The sequence below is a fragment of the Erythrolamprus reginae genome, chromosome 2 (assembly GCF_031021105.1).
Source record: "Erythrolamprus reginae isolate rEryReg1 chromosome 2, rEryReg1.hap1, whole genome shotgun sequence".
In the NCBI taxonomy this organism is placed as follows: domain Eukaryota; kingdom Metazoa; phylum Chordata; class Lepidosauria; order Squamata; family Dipsadidae; genus Erythrolamprus; species Erythrolamprus reginae.
Genome location: NC_091951.1, coordinates 226,033,182 through 226,050,412, shown reverse-complemented (window position 1 = coordinate 226,050,412; position 17,231 = coordinate 226,033,182). Strand labels below are relative to the sequence as shown.

At 43.7% G+C, this 17,231-nt stretch overlaps 1 protein-coding gene across 1 annotated transcript; it reads right to left on the bottom strand.

Annotated features, from left to right (window-relative positions):
- Positions 1-13,129: 13,129 nt before the first annotated feature.
- LOC139162086 (cationic trypsin-3-like) lies at positions 13,130-16,900 on the bottom strand. The gene is made up of 5 exons (XM_070742112.1): positions 16,861-16,900; positions 15,606-15,765; positions 15,028-15,281; positions 14,528-14,664; positions 13,130-13,279 (listed from the first exon to the last, which is right to left on the bottom strand). The coding sequence occupies exons 1-5, from the start codon at positions 16,898-16,900 to the stop codon at positions 13,130-13,132; spliced, it is 741 nt and encodes a 246-aa protein (XP_070598213.1).
- Between the last annotated feature and the right edge of the window lie 331 nt (positions 16,901-17,231).

Here is a 17,231-nt window from a genome sequence, read left to right as displayed (position 1 = left end):
GCGCAGTTGTCCATGAGCGGCTGTAGGAGAGCGGCGGTGGAGGGTCAGGAGGGAACTAAACTTGGACAATGGCAGCATCTCCGTTTGAATGGGCCTGTGAGTGGGATGGCTGTTGCTTTGCAATTCTCTGCCACTCATGGACAACTGCGGAAAAAAAGCAATCACCTCCAGCGCTCGCAGTCCAGCCTGTACTTTATTTATAAGGCAGTAAACCTGGACAATGAGGGAGTTTTCCAGCTGAAAGTGGTTGCTGCCCATCCCTAGGCACCACTGAAGGACTGCAGAGTCTGTAAGATCCTCTCCCCAAAATGGCTTTCATGCAGAGGGGCCTTCAGGGGCAAAAAGATGGGTAGGCTGACAGGCCAGGCTGAGAAAGGAGAGGCTCAGTTAGAAATGGATGTTTTTGACATGCCACTTCTTCTTTTGGACAGGACTGAAGGAGGAGGAGGAGGAGAAGAGACACTTCCTGGGGTAAGTACGCTTCTGCAACGTGGCCAGTGGGTGGCCATTCCTCAAATCTGGGTGGGGGAAGGGTGGAAATCCCGCTGGGGGGAACTTGGCCAGCCTAGAAAACTGAAGAAGAGCTCTTCGGATTTTTTTTACTTGCAGGTATCGATGGCTGGGGCTGCAAGGACCCCAAATGGATCAAAGTCTGGCAGGGACCTGCCCTTCGTGGGGTGAGTGTCCTCTCATCCGAGGGACTCTGAAGCCCCCAAGAAGGTGGCTAGGAGTAAAGTTTACAAGAGGGGAAGCATCTCTACCCTCTGCCTCTACTTTGGCTAACAGAAGAATGACTCAGGCCCTTCGTTCTCTCCCCAGGATGGAGATCCCCAGAAGGTGGACTCCAGGGCTCTCCCCTATTGTGGAGAAAGATGGAAAAAGCAGCCAGGGTTCAGGGTAGGTAAAAAAAAACGTGCAGAGGGGAGGCGTCTCTGCTTCTGCTGCTGCTTGTGTCAAAGGACAGGTGACACAGGGCAGTCCCACTGGCAGGCCAAACCCCTTGGCAGGCCAGCTGGAAGGGCTCTGGGAGCCTCCACATGGCCACTTTTGCAAAATGGGCCATGGCTGATTTTGATCTTTGTCCCCTTTGTTTTCTTCCCCCAGAGAGACATCATATACCATCTGGCGTCGAGAGCCCTCGGAGGTAAGAAACCTTTGGCAGGGGGGCAGAGGGTGAGCGTTAGGGTTTCGGCGATGCCTTGACTCCTGATGGGAGGGGGAGAAATTATGATAGATATTGTTAAATCATGACTCCGGTGGTTGGTCAAACAGTAATCATTTATTGCATGAGTAAAGACAGGAAACAATCACCAGCAAGTACCTTCCGAATTGAGGGCAACGGCTAGCCCGTTGCCCTATTTATACTCTTAAAAACGGTGGGCTTTTCCCAACAGACAGTTATTTAACTTTCGCGGCTATTTTCCAAATAGCCGCATCTTAACCAATCACAGAATTTCTTACAATATTTTTAAAGAACACAACACCCCTCCCTTTTAGAAAATACAATGGCTACGTGTTAATCCACGTCACATAGTCCTGCAAGCGGATTGGTGGTTTCACCGCTCTCTGGGACCTGCGCAGTTCATTCTCTTGGGAGCTGCCTGCCTGGACGGCCGGCGCTGGTACTGCTCCGCTAAGGCTAGTTTCTGATGGGCCTGGTTGCGATGTTGCAATTGGATCTCCGCCGGCCTCCAGGGGCAACAGGCAGCCATCGCTGGAGTCCTGAACTGGTTCTGGTAAGACCTCTGTTGATTTTTCTATAGTGGGTAAAATGTCTGTATTAGGTTTAATCCGTTTGCGTAATTGGTCGATATGACGATGCCAATTATGCCCATCTGTTAACACAATTAAATATGTTTTTAAACCTGTTTTTTGTAATACTGTTCCTTCTTTCCACTTATCATTTGAATCATAGTCTTTAGCATAAATCAAGTCCCCGTTATTAAATTGTCTATCGGTTTGTATTTTAAGTTCTTTTTGTTCATTTTGGTAATTTGGATGAATTCGGTCAAGTTTAGAACGAAGGTTCCTGCCCATTAACAGTTCTGCTGGGCTCTTGTGCGTTGAAGCTGATGGTGTTATGTGTTGAATGGTTAAAAATTCATCAATTTGTTGTTGCCAATCTCCTAGTGGTGCTTTGTTTAATGCTTCCTTTGTGGATCTAACCATTCGTTCTGCTTGTCCATTGGCTTGAGGAAAATGAGGGGGAGTGAGCACATGTTTTATGCCTTGGTCTGCAAAAAATAACTCCATTTGTCGGGCTGTCAGTTGAGGCCCATTATCAGAAACCACAATATCCGGGATGCCATGTGTGGCAAACATTTTCCTTAAGGCTTTTATGGTTGCACTGGTAGTAGTAGATGCCATAAGTTCAATCTCCAACCATTTAGAATATGCATCTACAACTAATAAAAAAGATTGGCCCCTGATTGGTCCTGCAAAGTCAATATGTATCCTGGACCAGGGCCCTCTTGGTGTTGGCCACTCTGATGGTGTGGCTTTTGGTGGATTGGGTCTTGATTTTTGGCAGGGTACACAACCACCCACCCACAACTCTATGTCCTTGTCCAATCCAGGCCACCAGAGGTGACTTCTAGCTATTGTTTTCATTTTAACTATTCCTGGGTGTCCTATATGCAATAGTTGCAAGGCTTGATTCTGCAATGCTTTTGGAATTACAACTCTGTCTCCCCATAAAATACAATCCTTTAATACATTAAGTTCAAGTTGTCTATTTTTATATGGCTGAAATTGTTCTGTTTGTTGTTCAGTTGGCCAACCTTTCAATATCCATTGTTTAATGTTTTTTAAGATTGGATCTTTTTGTATTTGTTCAGCTATCTCTGATGCTGTCAATAGGGCTTGCTTATTTGTCTCAATTAATAAGATATTAGAGGCTGGAGCAGGGTCAATTACTAGATCTTTTAATGGGCACCTGCTCAGTGTATCGGCGTTCCCTATGTCCTCCCCCCCCCTGTGGATTAAGGTATAATTATAACCGGCTAAAAAAATAGCCCATCTGGTCATGCGAGGGGAAATAAAGGCGGGAGTTTGTTTGTTTCCTGCCAAAATACCAAGGAGAGGCTTGTGGTCTGTAACCAAAGTAAAGGAACGACCACAGAGGTAATAATGGAATCGTTTGACTCCTGCCACAGCTGCCAACGCCTCCTTATCAAGTTGGGAATAATTTCTCTCTGCTGAAGAGAGGGTTTTGGAATAATAGGCAATCGGGGCTTCAGTGCCGTCTGGGAAATTATGACTAAGAACGGCTCCTATGCCGAAGGGTGATGCATCACATGTTAATGTTAAGGGCATAGCGATATTATATTGAACCAAGACACTGTTTGATGAAAGTAAATTTTTTACTGCAAGAAAAGCGGCATGTTCTGTCGGTCCCCACGTCCAGGCAGAGTCTTTCTTTAGAAGATTATGGAGCGGTTCTGCCACCGTCGCTTTCTGTTTAAGAAAGACGGAATAAAAGTTAAGGAGTCCAAGGAAAGCCTGCAAGTCTGTCTTATTAGAGGGGGTTGGGGCATTTTTAATGGCCTCAACCTTATCAATAGTGGGGTGGATTCCAAATTTGTCTATGTTAAACCCTAAAAATTGAACGTTGGGGACTGTCCAGGAGCATTTGTCTGCCTTCAAATGGAGCCCTGTCTCTTTAAATTTTGTTAAAACAGTTCTGATTCTGTCCCAAAGTTCTGGTTTGATGGCCGAAATTAATACGTCATCGAAATATGGGACAACCCCAGGAATGTTATTTAAGATTCATTCCATGAGGCCTTGGAAAATGCCAGGCGCAGTAGAGACTCCGAACTGGAGTCTTGAGCATTTAAAGGCGCCCCTGTGAGTAACAATTGTTTGGGCTTCTGCGGTGTTCTGATCGATGGGGAGTTGCTGGTATGCCTGAGCAAGGTCCAACTTGGCAAAGATTGAGCCATTTCCTAAAGTGTGTAAGAGTTGCTGCACAACTGGTATTGGATAAGCATTGTGTTGTAATGCTTTATTTATTGTGGCTTTGTAGTCTGCACAAATCCTAATCGAGCCGTCTGGTTTAATAGGGGTAACTATAGGTGTTTCCCATTTGGCGTGATCCGTTGGGATCAAAATGCCCTGAGCTATTAATTTATCCAGTTGTTCATCTACTTTAGGCAAAAGTGGAATGGGAATTCGGCGGGGCTTTAATCGAATAGGGGAAACGTTTGGATCCAGATTAAAGGAAATAGGGTTGCCGGTGTATTTACCTAATTCGCTAGAAAAAACTTCAGGAAATTCCTTCAATAAGTCATTTGGGTCAAAAGAATCACATACATTATTGACGCCGGAAATTTCGATGCCTAAAGGATGTAACCATTTAAGTCCCAATAATGTGTGTTTAGGGCCATCGACCACAATTAGGGGTAAAAGACCCCGAAACTTTTTAAACGTAACAGGCACATTAAGGCTTCCTAACACTGGAATTCTCCGACCTTGAAAATCACTCAAACCCGCATCCCAAGGTTCTAAATCGGTTCTTTCCACTCGGGGTAAATACAATTTAAGTTTTTGCCAAGGCATTATAGAATGTCTCGAGCCCGTGTCCAACTCCATCTCACAGGGAAAACCGTTTATGGAAAGAGAAACAATTAGTTTGTTTTCCGTGGTGGGAGAATTGAAGTTTACGGAAGAGGGGCAATTACCTCTTTGGCTGAAAGATTGGGAGTCGTCGGCTGGGCGGGAATTGTTGCAAGAGAGCGGCGGTCGTCTATTTCTCGATGCAGAATAAAATCTTGAGTTTTGTGGGTTAGCTGGAACGGGGGTGACAGCTTGGCAGACCTCTGCGATGTGGCCACGACGCTGGCAACGGTGACAGTAGGCATCTTTGAAGTGGCAGCAGTAGCGTGGATGATTCCCATTGCAGCCGGCGCACTTGTCCTGGTGGGGTGCCTCTTTAGTGTTGCGGTCAGATGGCCTGCGGATTTGAAGACAGGCGTCGTCCGCTGTGCTGGATTCCAGATGTTTGTCCTCGTTTGGGCAGTTGTGCCAGTTGTTGTCATCTGGAATGTGATGAACGGTCGGCGTTGTGCATTTTATTTCAGCTACTGAAGTTTCGGAGATCTCGGAAGCTTTTGCAGCTTTAAGAATGTCTTGGAGTGAAGCATCTTCGTCCACTAAATATTTTTTCTGTAGCAGGATATTGGTTAACCAGAAAATGAGGCGGTCAACCAGTTGTTCTTCAGGATCCTTATACCTGCATTTCGGAAGAAGGGCGCGGAGACGGGTGATGAAATCGTTGGTTGATTCCCCATCCGCTTGTCGCATCTGGGCGAATTGGTGACGGTGGACACGAAAGGGAGTCGTGGGTTGATAATGTGCAGTGAGCTTTGTTTGGAGGGTTGACCATGTGACAGTTTCCAACGTGTCTGGGCCAATGAGAGTGGAAGCCAGGCTGTAGATTTCTGGACCACAGTAGCTTAAAAATATGGCTTTCTTTCTTTCGTCCTCTGCGTCGTGCAGGTTGCTCGCCTTGAGGAAAAGTCTGAATTTGGACATATATGAAGTCCACGATTCCGATTCGGAATTGAAGAGAGGCGGTGGTGGGGCCATGGCCGAGTTCATGGCTGCGTTTGCGGGAGTTCGACCTCCTCGTCGCCACTGTTAAATCACGACTCCGGTGGTTGGTCAAACGGTAATCATTTATTGCATGAGTAAAGACAGGAAACAATCACCAGCAAGTACCTTCCGAATTGAGGGCAATGGCTAGCCCGTTGCCCTATTTATACTCTTAAAAACGGCGGGCTTTTCCCAACAGACAGTTATTTAACTTTCGTGGCTATGTTCCAAATAGCCGCGTCTTAACCAATCACAGAATTTCTTACAATATTTTTAAAGAACACAACAGATATCCTTCTAAGCTTAAGGCTTGCAAAAGCTTTCTCCCCCTCCCATCAGGACTGAAGGCATCTCCCTAACCTTAAGGCTTGCTGTTGGCCCATAGGGCCTGATGCACCCTGTCCTTTCTCAATCTTACTGGGACGCAGAAAGCTTAGGATTTAGCCTCTGTATCTTCATTTGCAGGATTCGATGTCAACTGAAATGAGGTCAGGGAGCAGCCTGGACCTGGCCTCATAGGAGGAATCCTCCAGTCCTTGGTAAGTAAGACAAAGTGTTCTCAGTTGGGGAGGGGTGGTGTCCCCCTAGTTAGTTCTCCTCACCTGACTGAGCTGTGCTGGAGTGCTCTGGGCAGCGGAGCAGGGGGACACCCGGCCCTTGGGAGAAAATACTTAGGTTAGCCACATGCCCCCAAGCTCTGGTGCCAATGGCTCCTTTGCCACAAATCAGCAGGGACTGGTGCCCTTAATGGAGAATGTGATCATTGTCGTCCACAGGATTCTTCCCAGGACAGTTTGGCCGGTTTGGCCAGCCTGGAGGAGGACACCCCGGACAGCTTGGAGCGCCTCCTCCAGGAATTAGAGGTATGTATTTTACCCCTTTTACCCTCTTCAGGGATCAATGTTTTGCCTTGCAAAGCTCAATGAAGCAATGAGCTATGCTGTGCAGGGCCACCCAATCAGACAGGTCCTAGTGGGGGATGGTGGCACAATGTGGTCTACTGGAGAAGGAAATGGCAGCCTTCTCCAGTATCCTTAGTAAGAAAACCCCAAGAAAAGCATCAAAACAATGCCAGAAGACGAGCCCCTCAGATAGGAAGGAGTCGAATATGCGACGTGGGAAGAGCAGAGGGCAAGTACAGAAACAGCAAACTGATACTAAAACAGCCTTTCCTTCCTTCCCCAGGAGCTGGAACAGAAGGAGGAAGAATAATCTCCAGGCACCTCCAGAGGTGAGTTGGTAGGTGGCTGTGAAAAGCCTGCAGGGAATGCGGAACTCCAGGAGACTGCGCTACGCAGGGATGGGCAGGACCCAGAATGGGTGGAAACACTATTCTAGCAGCGGCAATGGAGTGCGTAGTCTCGCTCCATTGCCGCCGGTCTTGCATGTGACATGCACACACAAACTAAGTGATTCTGGCAGCTAAAATCAGTGGGGTTTTGCTTCCATGCGTGTGAATTTTTGCAGCCGGAAGAACGTCTGCACACGAGATTACGGTTGCTGCACATGCGCAGCATCCAGAATCTCACAGCGGCGCCTAGAGCGGCAGCTATCAAACGCAACCTGCCTGACCTCCAGCCACATCCCTGCTCTCACACACCGCAGGAGAGAGATGCCTGTGGCACAGAACAGCACAGAGCAGGCCATGTGGCTGGAGCTCGGGGCCACCCGGCCTGGTCCCCAGGCCATGCTCTCAGCACCCCTGCAGGTTGTCACACACCGGAGCAAGGTAAGGGCTGGGCTGGCAGCTTGCAGTGTGGCATGGCAATGCTTGGGCATTTTTGGTAGGGACAGGAATGATGGCCCACCCCTGGTGCTACGTGATGCCCATTGGCTGACGACTGTATGCTGGATCAAAACAGGAAATGCAAACCCATGTAGATACTTTTGCAACATCATGCAACAACTTAATTCTTATCAATATACTTATTAACTTTGCAGCATCCTGAGCTCTTCAACGCGAGCAGAGGGGTGGAGCCAGCTGCGGAGCCGAGTGGACGGTGAGGAGGAGAGCTCCGGTTGTTCCTCCACTTTTGAGGGGTTCGATCGGTCCTTCTTTGACCACAGACTACATGAGGAGGTATCTGACAAGTGGGGAGCCCTGTTAGCTGGTTTTCTTTTCGGGCAGCGGCCCGAGACGGTGGATAAGGAATTTCCTGAAAGAAGATCGTGCACTTAAAAGCAGGAGCTATATGGCAGCCTGAGGGACTCCCAGCTGGAGATTCCTATACTTATACTGGCGAGACGACTGTACAGAACGGAGAGGTGTGAAATATTCATCAGGATTCATCAGGATTTGTTTTTTTTCTCTTGGATTGATCCCTCGAACATTGACTGTGACAACTATACTTGTTTAAAGGAACAGATTCAAACTTTGCTCAGTTAAAGAAGCTGACTGTGCTCAATTAAAGAAACAAACTTTAAAAATAATATGTATATATATGTATATATATATACATCAAATCCTCTTTGTGACTGTGTTAACGATTTCAGGATAGCCAGAGGAAAACCTTGCCTTCTATCAACTCATCTTTAATAAAAAAAATTATTGTATTACAAAGGAATCAATGAACTGAAATGTGAAAGAACTGTGACAATACCAATCACAGTAACTATATATTTTCTACTAGATTTCTTCTCCTTTTCCTTTGTCTAATGAAATATTTCTTTTCTTTTTTGCTTAATGAAATATCTTTAAAATATATAAACATCTAGAAGTAATAAATTAATTAGTACTAAATAATTATTTACTATACAATAAATAAGTTTATTTTATGCTTTTCAAAATTTCTAGCTAGTGATGATAACTATTTTACAACTCTGGATGAATTTAATTGAGCTAAATAATAGTAATTAACTGTATTGTATTATATAAATATTCTCACTTATATTTTTCACTTAGTTAAGTTAAATTCATATTTAGTCTTACTTATAATTACATATTTACATAGGCTAATACTACCTTTAATTTCTTTTTCTGCTATCACTTGAATATATAAAATTACTTGAATTACTTGAATATATAAAATTATTACGATTATTAAGATTTACGATTTGCTTTACTTACCAACCTACTTTGAAATGATAACGATACTACTGCTGTGAACTATCTATACTTGATCATTTGCTAGTCAGTTGTTCTCTTTTTATTGTGATTATTATTATCTTTTCTCCCTTTTGTTGATGGTAATGTTTCAAATCTGGGTTTTGTACTTTTGATGAATTGTAATTTCACATATTTGAAGAATCATAATTAATTGATTGTATATATTAAGTATTTCTGAAAGAATGTTGTATTGACAATATAAATTTATCTTATAATCAATGTTCCCTCTAATTTTTTTCCGGTGTGTGCGGAAAAGTATAGTGTCTGAGCAGCAGACGTACGTACGTATGTATGTATGTATGTATGTATGTATGTATGTATGTATGTATATATATAAGGAACAAATGGCAGTTGCAAACAAACTATATTTGCAGCAGCACGAAGCTTACAACTTCAGCCTGATGATGGTGAATGTGATTTCACCGAAACATCGCATAGACATTCAAAATATTACACGGGGCAAAACCCGAACTCAGCACAATCTACATACATATACCCGTGAAAATCTACAAAAACAAATATCTTACCTCTACGGGGAGGATACTTTCCTGCTGACTAGGACCTATGAAAAACTTGAAGTCAGAAAAGCCTCCATCTTATGTGATCCCACATTCCTACGCAACTGCAGGGACAAAAGAAGAATTCCCAAATACTTCCAACTAAAATTCCATCCAAAAAACCCAGCCACTGAGAGGATCCTAAAAAGAACTGAATTAGCCATAATTAGAAATGAACTCCACAAGAAAAGATTCATACTGGACGAAATCAACAAAAGTCTACTCTCTCTTCACCTTAAACTCAGCAACAAAATGCACCCAATACTCTGGGACAAATTCAAACAAATATCAATCTGGAGAGCTGAAACAGAAACCCAGTACAAGACAGACACACATAACAAGAAACTCCACAAATTAGAAAAACAGCAGAAACCCAGCCCTCCACAACAACTTATGACAAAAACAGTACATAACATATCAGACAGGATCCTCACCACTGCAGAAACCAGTGTCCTTTCAAAAGGATTCAATTTTGCAATAGCCCCCAAACTCATCCCCACTGAAAACATCATATGTGGAGTTGAAGCTACCCTAAATAAAATCAACCCAGATGAAGCCAACAAAATCAGACTTGAAGTCACCAATATTCTCTGCTCCAGCAAACAGAGAATAACAGAGATAACAGAGTCGACTGACAACGAGTCAGTCAAGGTGACTGGGACCCGTACTTGTCCACCTGTCTGGGAAGAGTTTGATCTGGTGACACCTGATGAAGTGGACAAGGCCATTGGAGCTGTGAGTTCCACCACCTGCTTACTGGATCCATGTCCCTCCTGGCTGGTCTCTGCCAGTAGGGAGGTGACACAGAGCTGGGTCCAGGAGATTGTCAATGCTTCTCTGGGGAGGGGATCCTTTCCAGATCCCTACAAGGAGGCACTTGTGCACCCCCTCCTCAAGAAGCCTTCCCTGGACCCAGCCATTCTTAACCACTATCGACCAGTCTCCAACCTTCCCTTTATGGGGAAGGTTGTTGAGAAGGTGGTGGCGCTCCAACTCCAACGGTCCTTGGAAGAAGCCGATTATCTAGGCCCTCAGCAGTCAGGATTCAGGCTCGGCTACATCACAGAAACTGCTTTGGTCGCATTGATGGATGGTCTCTGGCAGGCCCAGGACAGGGGCTTGTCCTCTGTCCTAGTGCTTCTTGACCTCTCAGCAGCTTTCGATACCATCGACCATGGTATCCTTCTGCACCGGCTGGAGAGGTTGGGAGTGGGAGGCACTGTTCTTCAGTGGTTCTCCTCCTACCTCTCCAGTTGGTCGCAGTCGGTGTTAGTGGGGGGTCAGAAGTCAACCTCGAGGTTACTCCTTTTTGGGTGCCTCAGGGGTCGGTCCTCTCCCCCCTGCTATTCAATATCTATATGAAACCGCTGGGTGAGATCATCTAGAGGCATGGGTGAGGTATCATCAGTATGTAGATGATACCCAGCTGTACATCTGCACCCCATGTCCAGTTAATGAAGCAGTGGAAGTGATGTGCCGGTGCCTGGAGGCTGTTGGGGTCTGGATGGGTGTCAACAGACTCAAACTCAACCCTGATAAGACAGAGTGGCTGTGGGTTCTGCCTCCCAAGGACAATTCCATCTGTCCGTCCATAACCCTGGGGGGGATTATTGACCCCCTCAGAGAGGGTGCACAACTTGGGTGTCCTCGATCCACAGCTCACATTAGAGAACCATCTTTCAGCTGTGGCGAGGTGGGGTGTTCGCCCAGGTTCACCTGGTGCACCAGTTACGGCCCTATTTGGACTGGGACTCACTGCTCACAATCACTCATGCCCTCATCACCTCGACATTCGACTACTGTAACGCTCTCTACATGGGGCTACCTTTGAAAAGTGTTCAGAAATTTCAGATTGTGCAGAATGCAGCTGCGAGAGCAATCATGGGCTTCCCCAGGTATGCCCATGTTACACCAACACTCTGCAGTCTGCATTGGTTGCCAATCAATTTCCGGTTACAATTCAAAGTGTTGGTTATGACCTATAAAGCCCTTCATGGCATCGGACCAGAATATCTCCGGAACCGCCTTCTGCAGCATGAATCCCAATGACTGATTAGGTCCCAAAGAGTTGGCCTTCTCCGGGTCCCGTCGACTAAACAATGTCGTCTGGTGGGTTCCAGGGGAAGAGCCTTCTCTGTGGTGGCCCCGTCTCTCTGGAACCAGCTCCCCCCTGAGATTAGAACTGCCCCCAGCCTCCTTGCCTTCCGTAAACTCCTTAAAACTCACCTCTGCCATCAGGCATGGGGGAATTGAGGTATTCCCGCCTCCCCTGGGCCTATACAATTTATGTATGGTATGTCTGTGTGAATGTCTGATTTAATAATGGGTTTTTTCCCCATTTTTTTAAAAAATTATTAGATTTGTTGCGAATTGTTCTATTGTATGTTGTGAGCCACCCCGAGTCTACGGAGAGGGGTGGCATACAAATCTAATAAATGAATAAATAAAATAAATAAATAATAAACCACCCAGAAGCAACATACAAAAAGAAGAACACAATGCACTTATCAATTTGAAGAAAGACAACAATATAATCATCCTCTCAGCAGACAAAGGAAACTCCACAGTGGTGCTGAACATATCAGACTACAAGGAAAAACTATCCATCCTACTACAAAACCCTGCCTACAAACGTCTAAACACAGATCCCACCACCTACCTAGAAAAAACCACCAAATCCAAAATAAAACCCTCTCCCATCAGTGAAGAGATCCAACAAAGAATCATCCCCAGAGAAAAATCTTCCATATTCATTTATTTATTTATTTATTGGATTTGTATGCCGCCCCTCTCCGGAGACTCGAGGCGGCTAACAGCAATAATAAAACAGCATATAATAATAATTCAATACTAAAAAACAGTTAAAAACCCATTATTATAAAAACCAAACATACAGACAGACATACCATGCATAAAATTGTAAAGGCCTAGGGGGAAAGAGTATCTCAATTCCCCCATGCCTGACGGCAGAGGTGGGTTTTAAGGAGCCTACGAAAGGCAAGGAGGGTGGGGGCTATTCTAATCTCTGGGGGGAGTTGGTTCCAGAGGGTCGGGGCTGCCACAGAGAAGGTTCTTCCCCTGGGTCCCGCCAAACGATTTGTGAACCATGTAGATTGTTTTCTTCTCCAGTGATTTGCATGTGCAAATGCCAAGGTGAAATCACACTAGACCGTGTACATGAAACAACTGATTTTAAAGATGCACACCACATTTTGGATCCCAACTTTGTGAACACAAATACTATTTAGTTTCTTCAGAATGGGACACTGTCTCAAGACACTAAAACCACTTAGAACTGCAATCTGATCTGAAATTCAAACAGTTCTCCACAATGGTAATTAGGTCTCACATTTCTGTCTCTTAGCAATGCATTTGTGAAGTGCTACATCACATGACAATGCCATTGCTTTCTTCTGTGACTTTTTTCAGAATCACATGCTAGTTCAGCCTTGTCAAACCCACATCATCATAGCGTTGTCATGTGGTATCAGGTCTTTTCCTCCCTTCTCTAAACCAGGTGGGGACAGGGACAGCACAGGATGAATCCAGTCCATGGGCTGCGAGTTTGACACCCCTACTCTAGTGTATACTTCTTGCAGTTCCTAGCAGACTTGCAACTAAGTATTGGTTCACCTCAGCTCTTCATGGCTTCTCTCATCATTTCACATATTTTGAATGTGATCATGGAAATGAATTAAAACTCATCTAGTTTAAAGGCCAAGACCTTTCCCCACCACCAAAGAAAGACAACAATCACAAGGCTTGTCATTGCGCAACTTAGTTTTTATTTTTGCAACTTTAATCTCTCTCTCCTCAGTCTGCGAAATGTTAGCTATAGTTTTGGAAAGGGAGCTTTCCAGTCAGGAAGTGCAGATCAGTTGGAACGGATGATTTGCTGAATCCAGGCAACGTAGTTGCAAACTTTAGTGTAGACACCAGGATTGCCTTTCTCTGCACATCCATGGCCCCAAGAGACAATTCCTTGGAGCACTCCACTGCAGACAACTGGGCCACCAGAGTCTCCCTGGGAAAGAAATTTTAAATATATACAGTATTCAGAAAGAAGGATATTTAGTGAGGAAATACAATTTACATTATCTTAGACGCTGGTGGATGGAGGCAAGGAATAGATTGCAGAAGGTTAAAAAAAAGTATTGATTTAATTCTATAATAGATGTCATAATTGTTTCCAGGATGGGATGAAAACCCCAGGAATTCTCCACATAACTGGTAAGAGTTTCCTAAAAGAGAAGGCAGATCCAACGTATAGTTCATAATCTAATAAGAGCTGGATGTATTTATTATTATTATTATTATTATTATTATTATTATTATTACGTATTATTATTATTACGTATTATTATTATTATTATTTAAATTTGTATGCCGCCCCTCTCCGTAGACTCAGATAACAGAGTTGGCTGACAATGAGTCAGTCGAGGTGACTGGGGCCTGTAGTTGTCCATCTGTCTGGGAAGAGTTTGATCTGGTGGCACCTGATGAAGTGGACAAGGCCATTGGAGCTGTGAGTTCCGCCACCTGTTTACTGGATCCGTGTCCCTCCTGGCTGGTTTCGGCCAGCAATGAGGTGACATGGAGCTGGGTCCAGGAGATTGTCAATGCTTCCTTGGGGAGGGGGTCCTTTCTGGCTATCTATCTATCTATCTATCTATCTATCTGTCTGTCTGTCTGTCTGTCTGTCTGTCTGTCTGTCTGTCTGTCTGTCTGTCTGTCTGTCTGTCTGTCTGTCTGTCAGTCAGTCTGTCTGTCTGTCTGTCTGTCTGTCTGTCTGTCTGTCTGTCTGTCTGTCTGTCTATCTATCTATCTATCTATCTATCTATCTATCTATCTATCTATCTACCTACCACTCTCTCTCTCTCTTTATTAGATTTGTATGCCACCCCACTCCGTAGACTCGGGCGGCTATAAGGAGGCACTTGTGCGCCTTAATAACTATTGTCCAGTCTCCAACCTTCCCCTTATGGGGAAGGTTTTATTAATTAACTTTGTATGCCGCCTCTCTCCGCAGACTTGACATGATTGACGTTTGACATGATTGACGTTTGTTATTGATTAGAAGCAGGCAACTGAGGGCCAGAGAGGTTGCAGAAAGAGCTCCTGAATATAGATGTCACTCTCCAACTACCCACTTCTCTATTATGTCCTCAGGCTTAAACACCAGCCAGCTATGAATTTAATTTGTATAGTGGGATATGCTTTGAACACCATCTGAAATACACAATACAAAATGGGGAAAAGGAAAAAGATTTACCTGACATGAGTCTTTTCCACCTTCCAGGAATCCTGCACAAAACATATTGTTGGTGACTTGTCCTGGATAAGCCTTAGTGCACTGACTCTGAGAAAGTATAGGGGCATTCAGGCACTGTAGCAGATCTGGATAGTTTGCTGTGGGAAAGATAAAAGAAACTGTGTTCATTTCCAGAAATAGACATTAGACATTCTCTAGAATATTTGAATAGCACAATGACAGAAATGAATCTCCCCCTCCTTCTATAAAATCGTTGCCCGAAGGATGCCAATCGCCTTCTGCTTCATTGAAAAAATCTTCCAGTTGACCAAATCCTGGACTTAAGGCAAATTCTGAGTATTTAATTCGAGTACATTGTTTTACATGGCATGATCTGATTTATAATGGAAATGTCAGAAAATGAAAGCCAGAAATATTTTTTATTAGCTTTGCTCAATAAACCGAATGGAACATGATCACAGAGGATTCTATCTTGATCAAAGAACACGAAGAAGACTCACTGCCACTGCTGAGGGTGTTGCCCCAGCCTGAGATTAAACATGTTGCTCCAGTGGATGGACAGCCGCTTGGTAGGCGCACTGCTGAAACACGGGAATTGAGAGTGGCTTGTTTTGATAGTTTGATGAGCATGATGTCATTGTCCAAAGTTCGGGAGTTGTATTGGGGATGACGGATGACTTTGACTGAATCAATGTATTGCTCGGAACCATCATCTTTGGTCAAACTGTGTTCCCCAAGTCTCACTTGCATTCGGCTGAATCAAAACAAGAAATTTGAGATTTTAATGAAATCTATTTTCATCCAACCTAACTTAACATGTTGTAAGACCAAAGCCAGGCCCACTAATATTGTCATTCACAAGAGCATCCTGTTGCCCAGAATGCCTGAATCAGAAAATGAGGGACATAATTGCACGTCAGCTTCCAGTACTGGGTAGGCAATGGACACTTCTATACATTTATTTGTGCCCATTTCTAAATCTAGAATCATGTGTTTATATCCTTTATTTACCGATACAAGTAAATATTTCAGTATAATGGGAATGTCCCAAATAAAATAACAATAGCTGATTACTTACGATTTAAAGCAGTGAGCAGCTGAAATAATCCATTGGTTGTTTATGATGGAGCCACCACAGAAATGGTATCCAGAATTAAGGGAGACCTGATAGGGGACGGAATGTTTTGGGCAGGTGTAGCCACCCACAATCTTATCATCATCATCGATGGGGAAAGCAACTGGATAATGAAAATATTTAGAGAAGATTCCATAAATATCGAATAAATGAATGAATGAATGAAGGAAGGAAGGAAGGAAGGACGGAAGGAACCAACCAACCAACCAACCAACCAACCAACCAACCAACCAACCAACCAACCAACCAACCAACCAACAGTGTGTGAAACAGGAACCAAAGATTTTCATATCTTAGCAGAAAGGATTCACAGTTTTTTTGGTATACTTTGAAGGGTCCATATGATGGGATAGTCATCCCATTCAGGCAAGTAATGGATGGCTTATCAACCAGTAAGGAATGGGTAGAATATTTGAGGGATTAGGGATAATGTTTGTCTAAAATATGTTACCTTAAAAAGCAATTTTTCCTGGTTACAATTCTTTCTTGACTTGCTATTATACCTGGGAATAAGTTACCTCGGGCCAGACACTATGGAATGTAATTTGTTGGCTTCAACTGAAACATCAAGACATCATAAAGAAAGATCCTTGGCTGTCATGATTTAAAAGTAATAATTTTTAGTCTAGTATTTTACAACTTTGGCATCCTTTAAAATGTATGGACTTCAATATTCAGAATTTTCCAGCTAGCATGCTGAATTGAGAATTTTGGGAGCTGAAATCCATACACGTTTCAGTTGGCAAAGTTGCCACTTCTATAGATTAATTTTGGTGGCTTGTTATTATTTCTGGGAATAAATTACCTCAGACCAGATACTATGGGGTATAATTTCTTCAGTTTAGCTGAAACAGCAAGAAAGCATCAAGGAAGCTCCTTGGCTATATCACTGTTAAAGATCTGTGATTTAAAATCAATAATCTTTGTCCAATTTTAGTCTAATATTTTTCAACTTTGACAACAATAAGATGTATGGACTTCAACGTCCAGAATTCCCCAGCTGCACACTGGGGGTTGATGTCCTTTCATGTTGTATTTGCCAGTGTTGCGTTTAAAAACACTTGTATAGATTAATTTTGATGGCTTTAGAAACCCACCTTTACAATTTGAGCTGTGAATTATTATAAAAAGTTCTTGGGTTCACTAGTTTGCTAGCACAAGTATTATTGGAAAACATATGAAGAAATGATTGACTTACCAGCTGCTCCCAAGAATGCTACCAGCCAAATGAACTTCATGTTGCTTCCTTCCTCAGACAGGCAGACCAGAGGAGCTGCTGCACATATTTATATTGTGGGACCAACGTTACCTTTGCTCCAAGGACTCAACCGAAAGCACAAATACGCAATGGAAAATACAAGCATTGTCATTTGGAATTCAACCAATAACAGGTGGAGAGGGAAGATGAAATTCACATGAGTTTCCCCTTACCTGATAACCATTTCATAGTGCCATTTTTAGATCAATACTGCGGAAATACATTTATCACATTGATGGATAAAGATTATTTCCTTAGCTTTCTTGCAGGTAAGTAAATATTATTTCTATGAAAGTGGAAAAAATTTCCAC

What these genes read in the sequence shown, in the direction of transcription:
- LOC139162086 (XM_070742112.1), bottom strand. Translation starts at nt 16,900, where the DNA reads ATGAAGTTCATTTGGCTGGTAGCATTCTTGGGAGCAGCTG. An exon ending in GCTGCTCACTGCTTTAAATC is followed by an intron (nt 15,282 to 15,605) that starts GTAAGTAATCAG and finishes GTTTTGATTCAG; the next exon opens with CCGAATGCAAGTGAGACTTG. An exon ending in GTGGAAAAGACTCATGTCAG is followed by an intron (nt 13,280 to 14,527) that starts GTAAATCTTTTT and finishes TTTCTTTCCCAG; the next exon opens with GGAGACTCTGGTGGCCCAGT.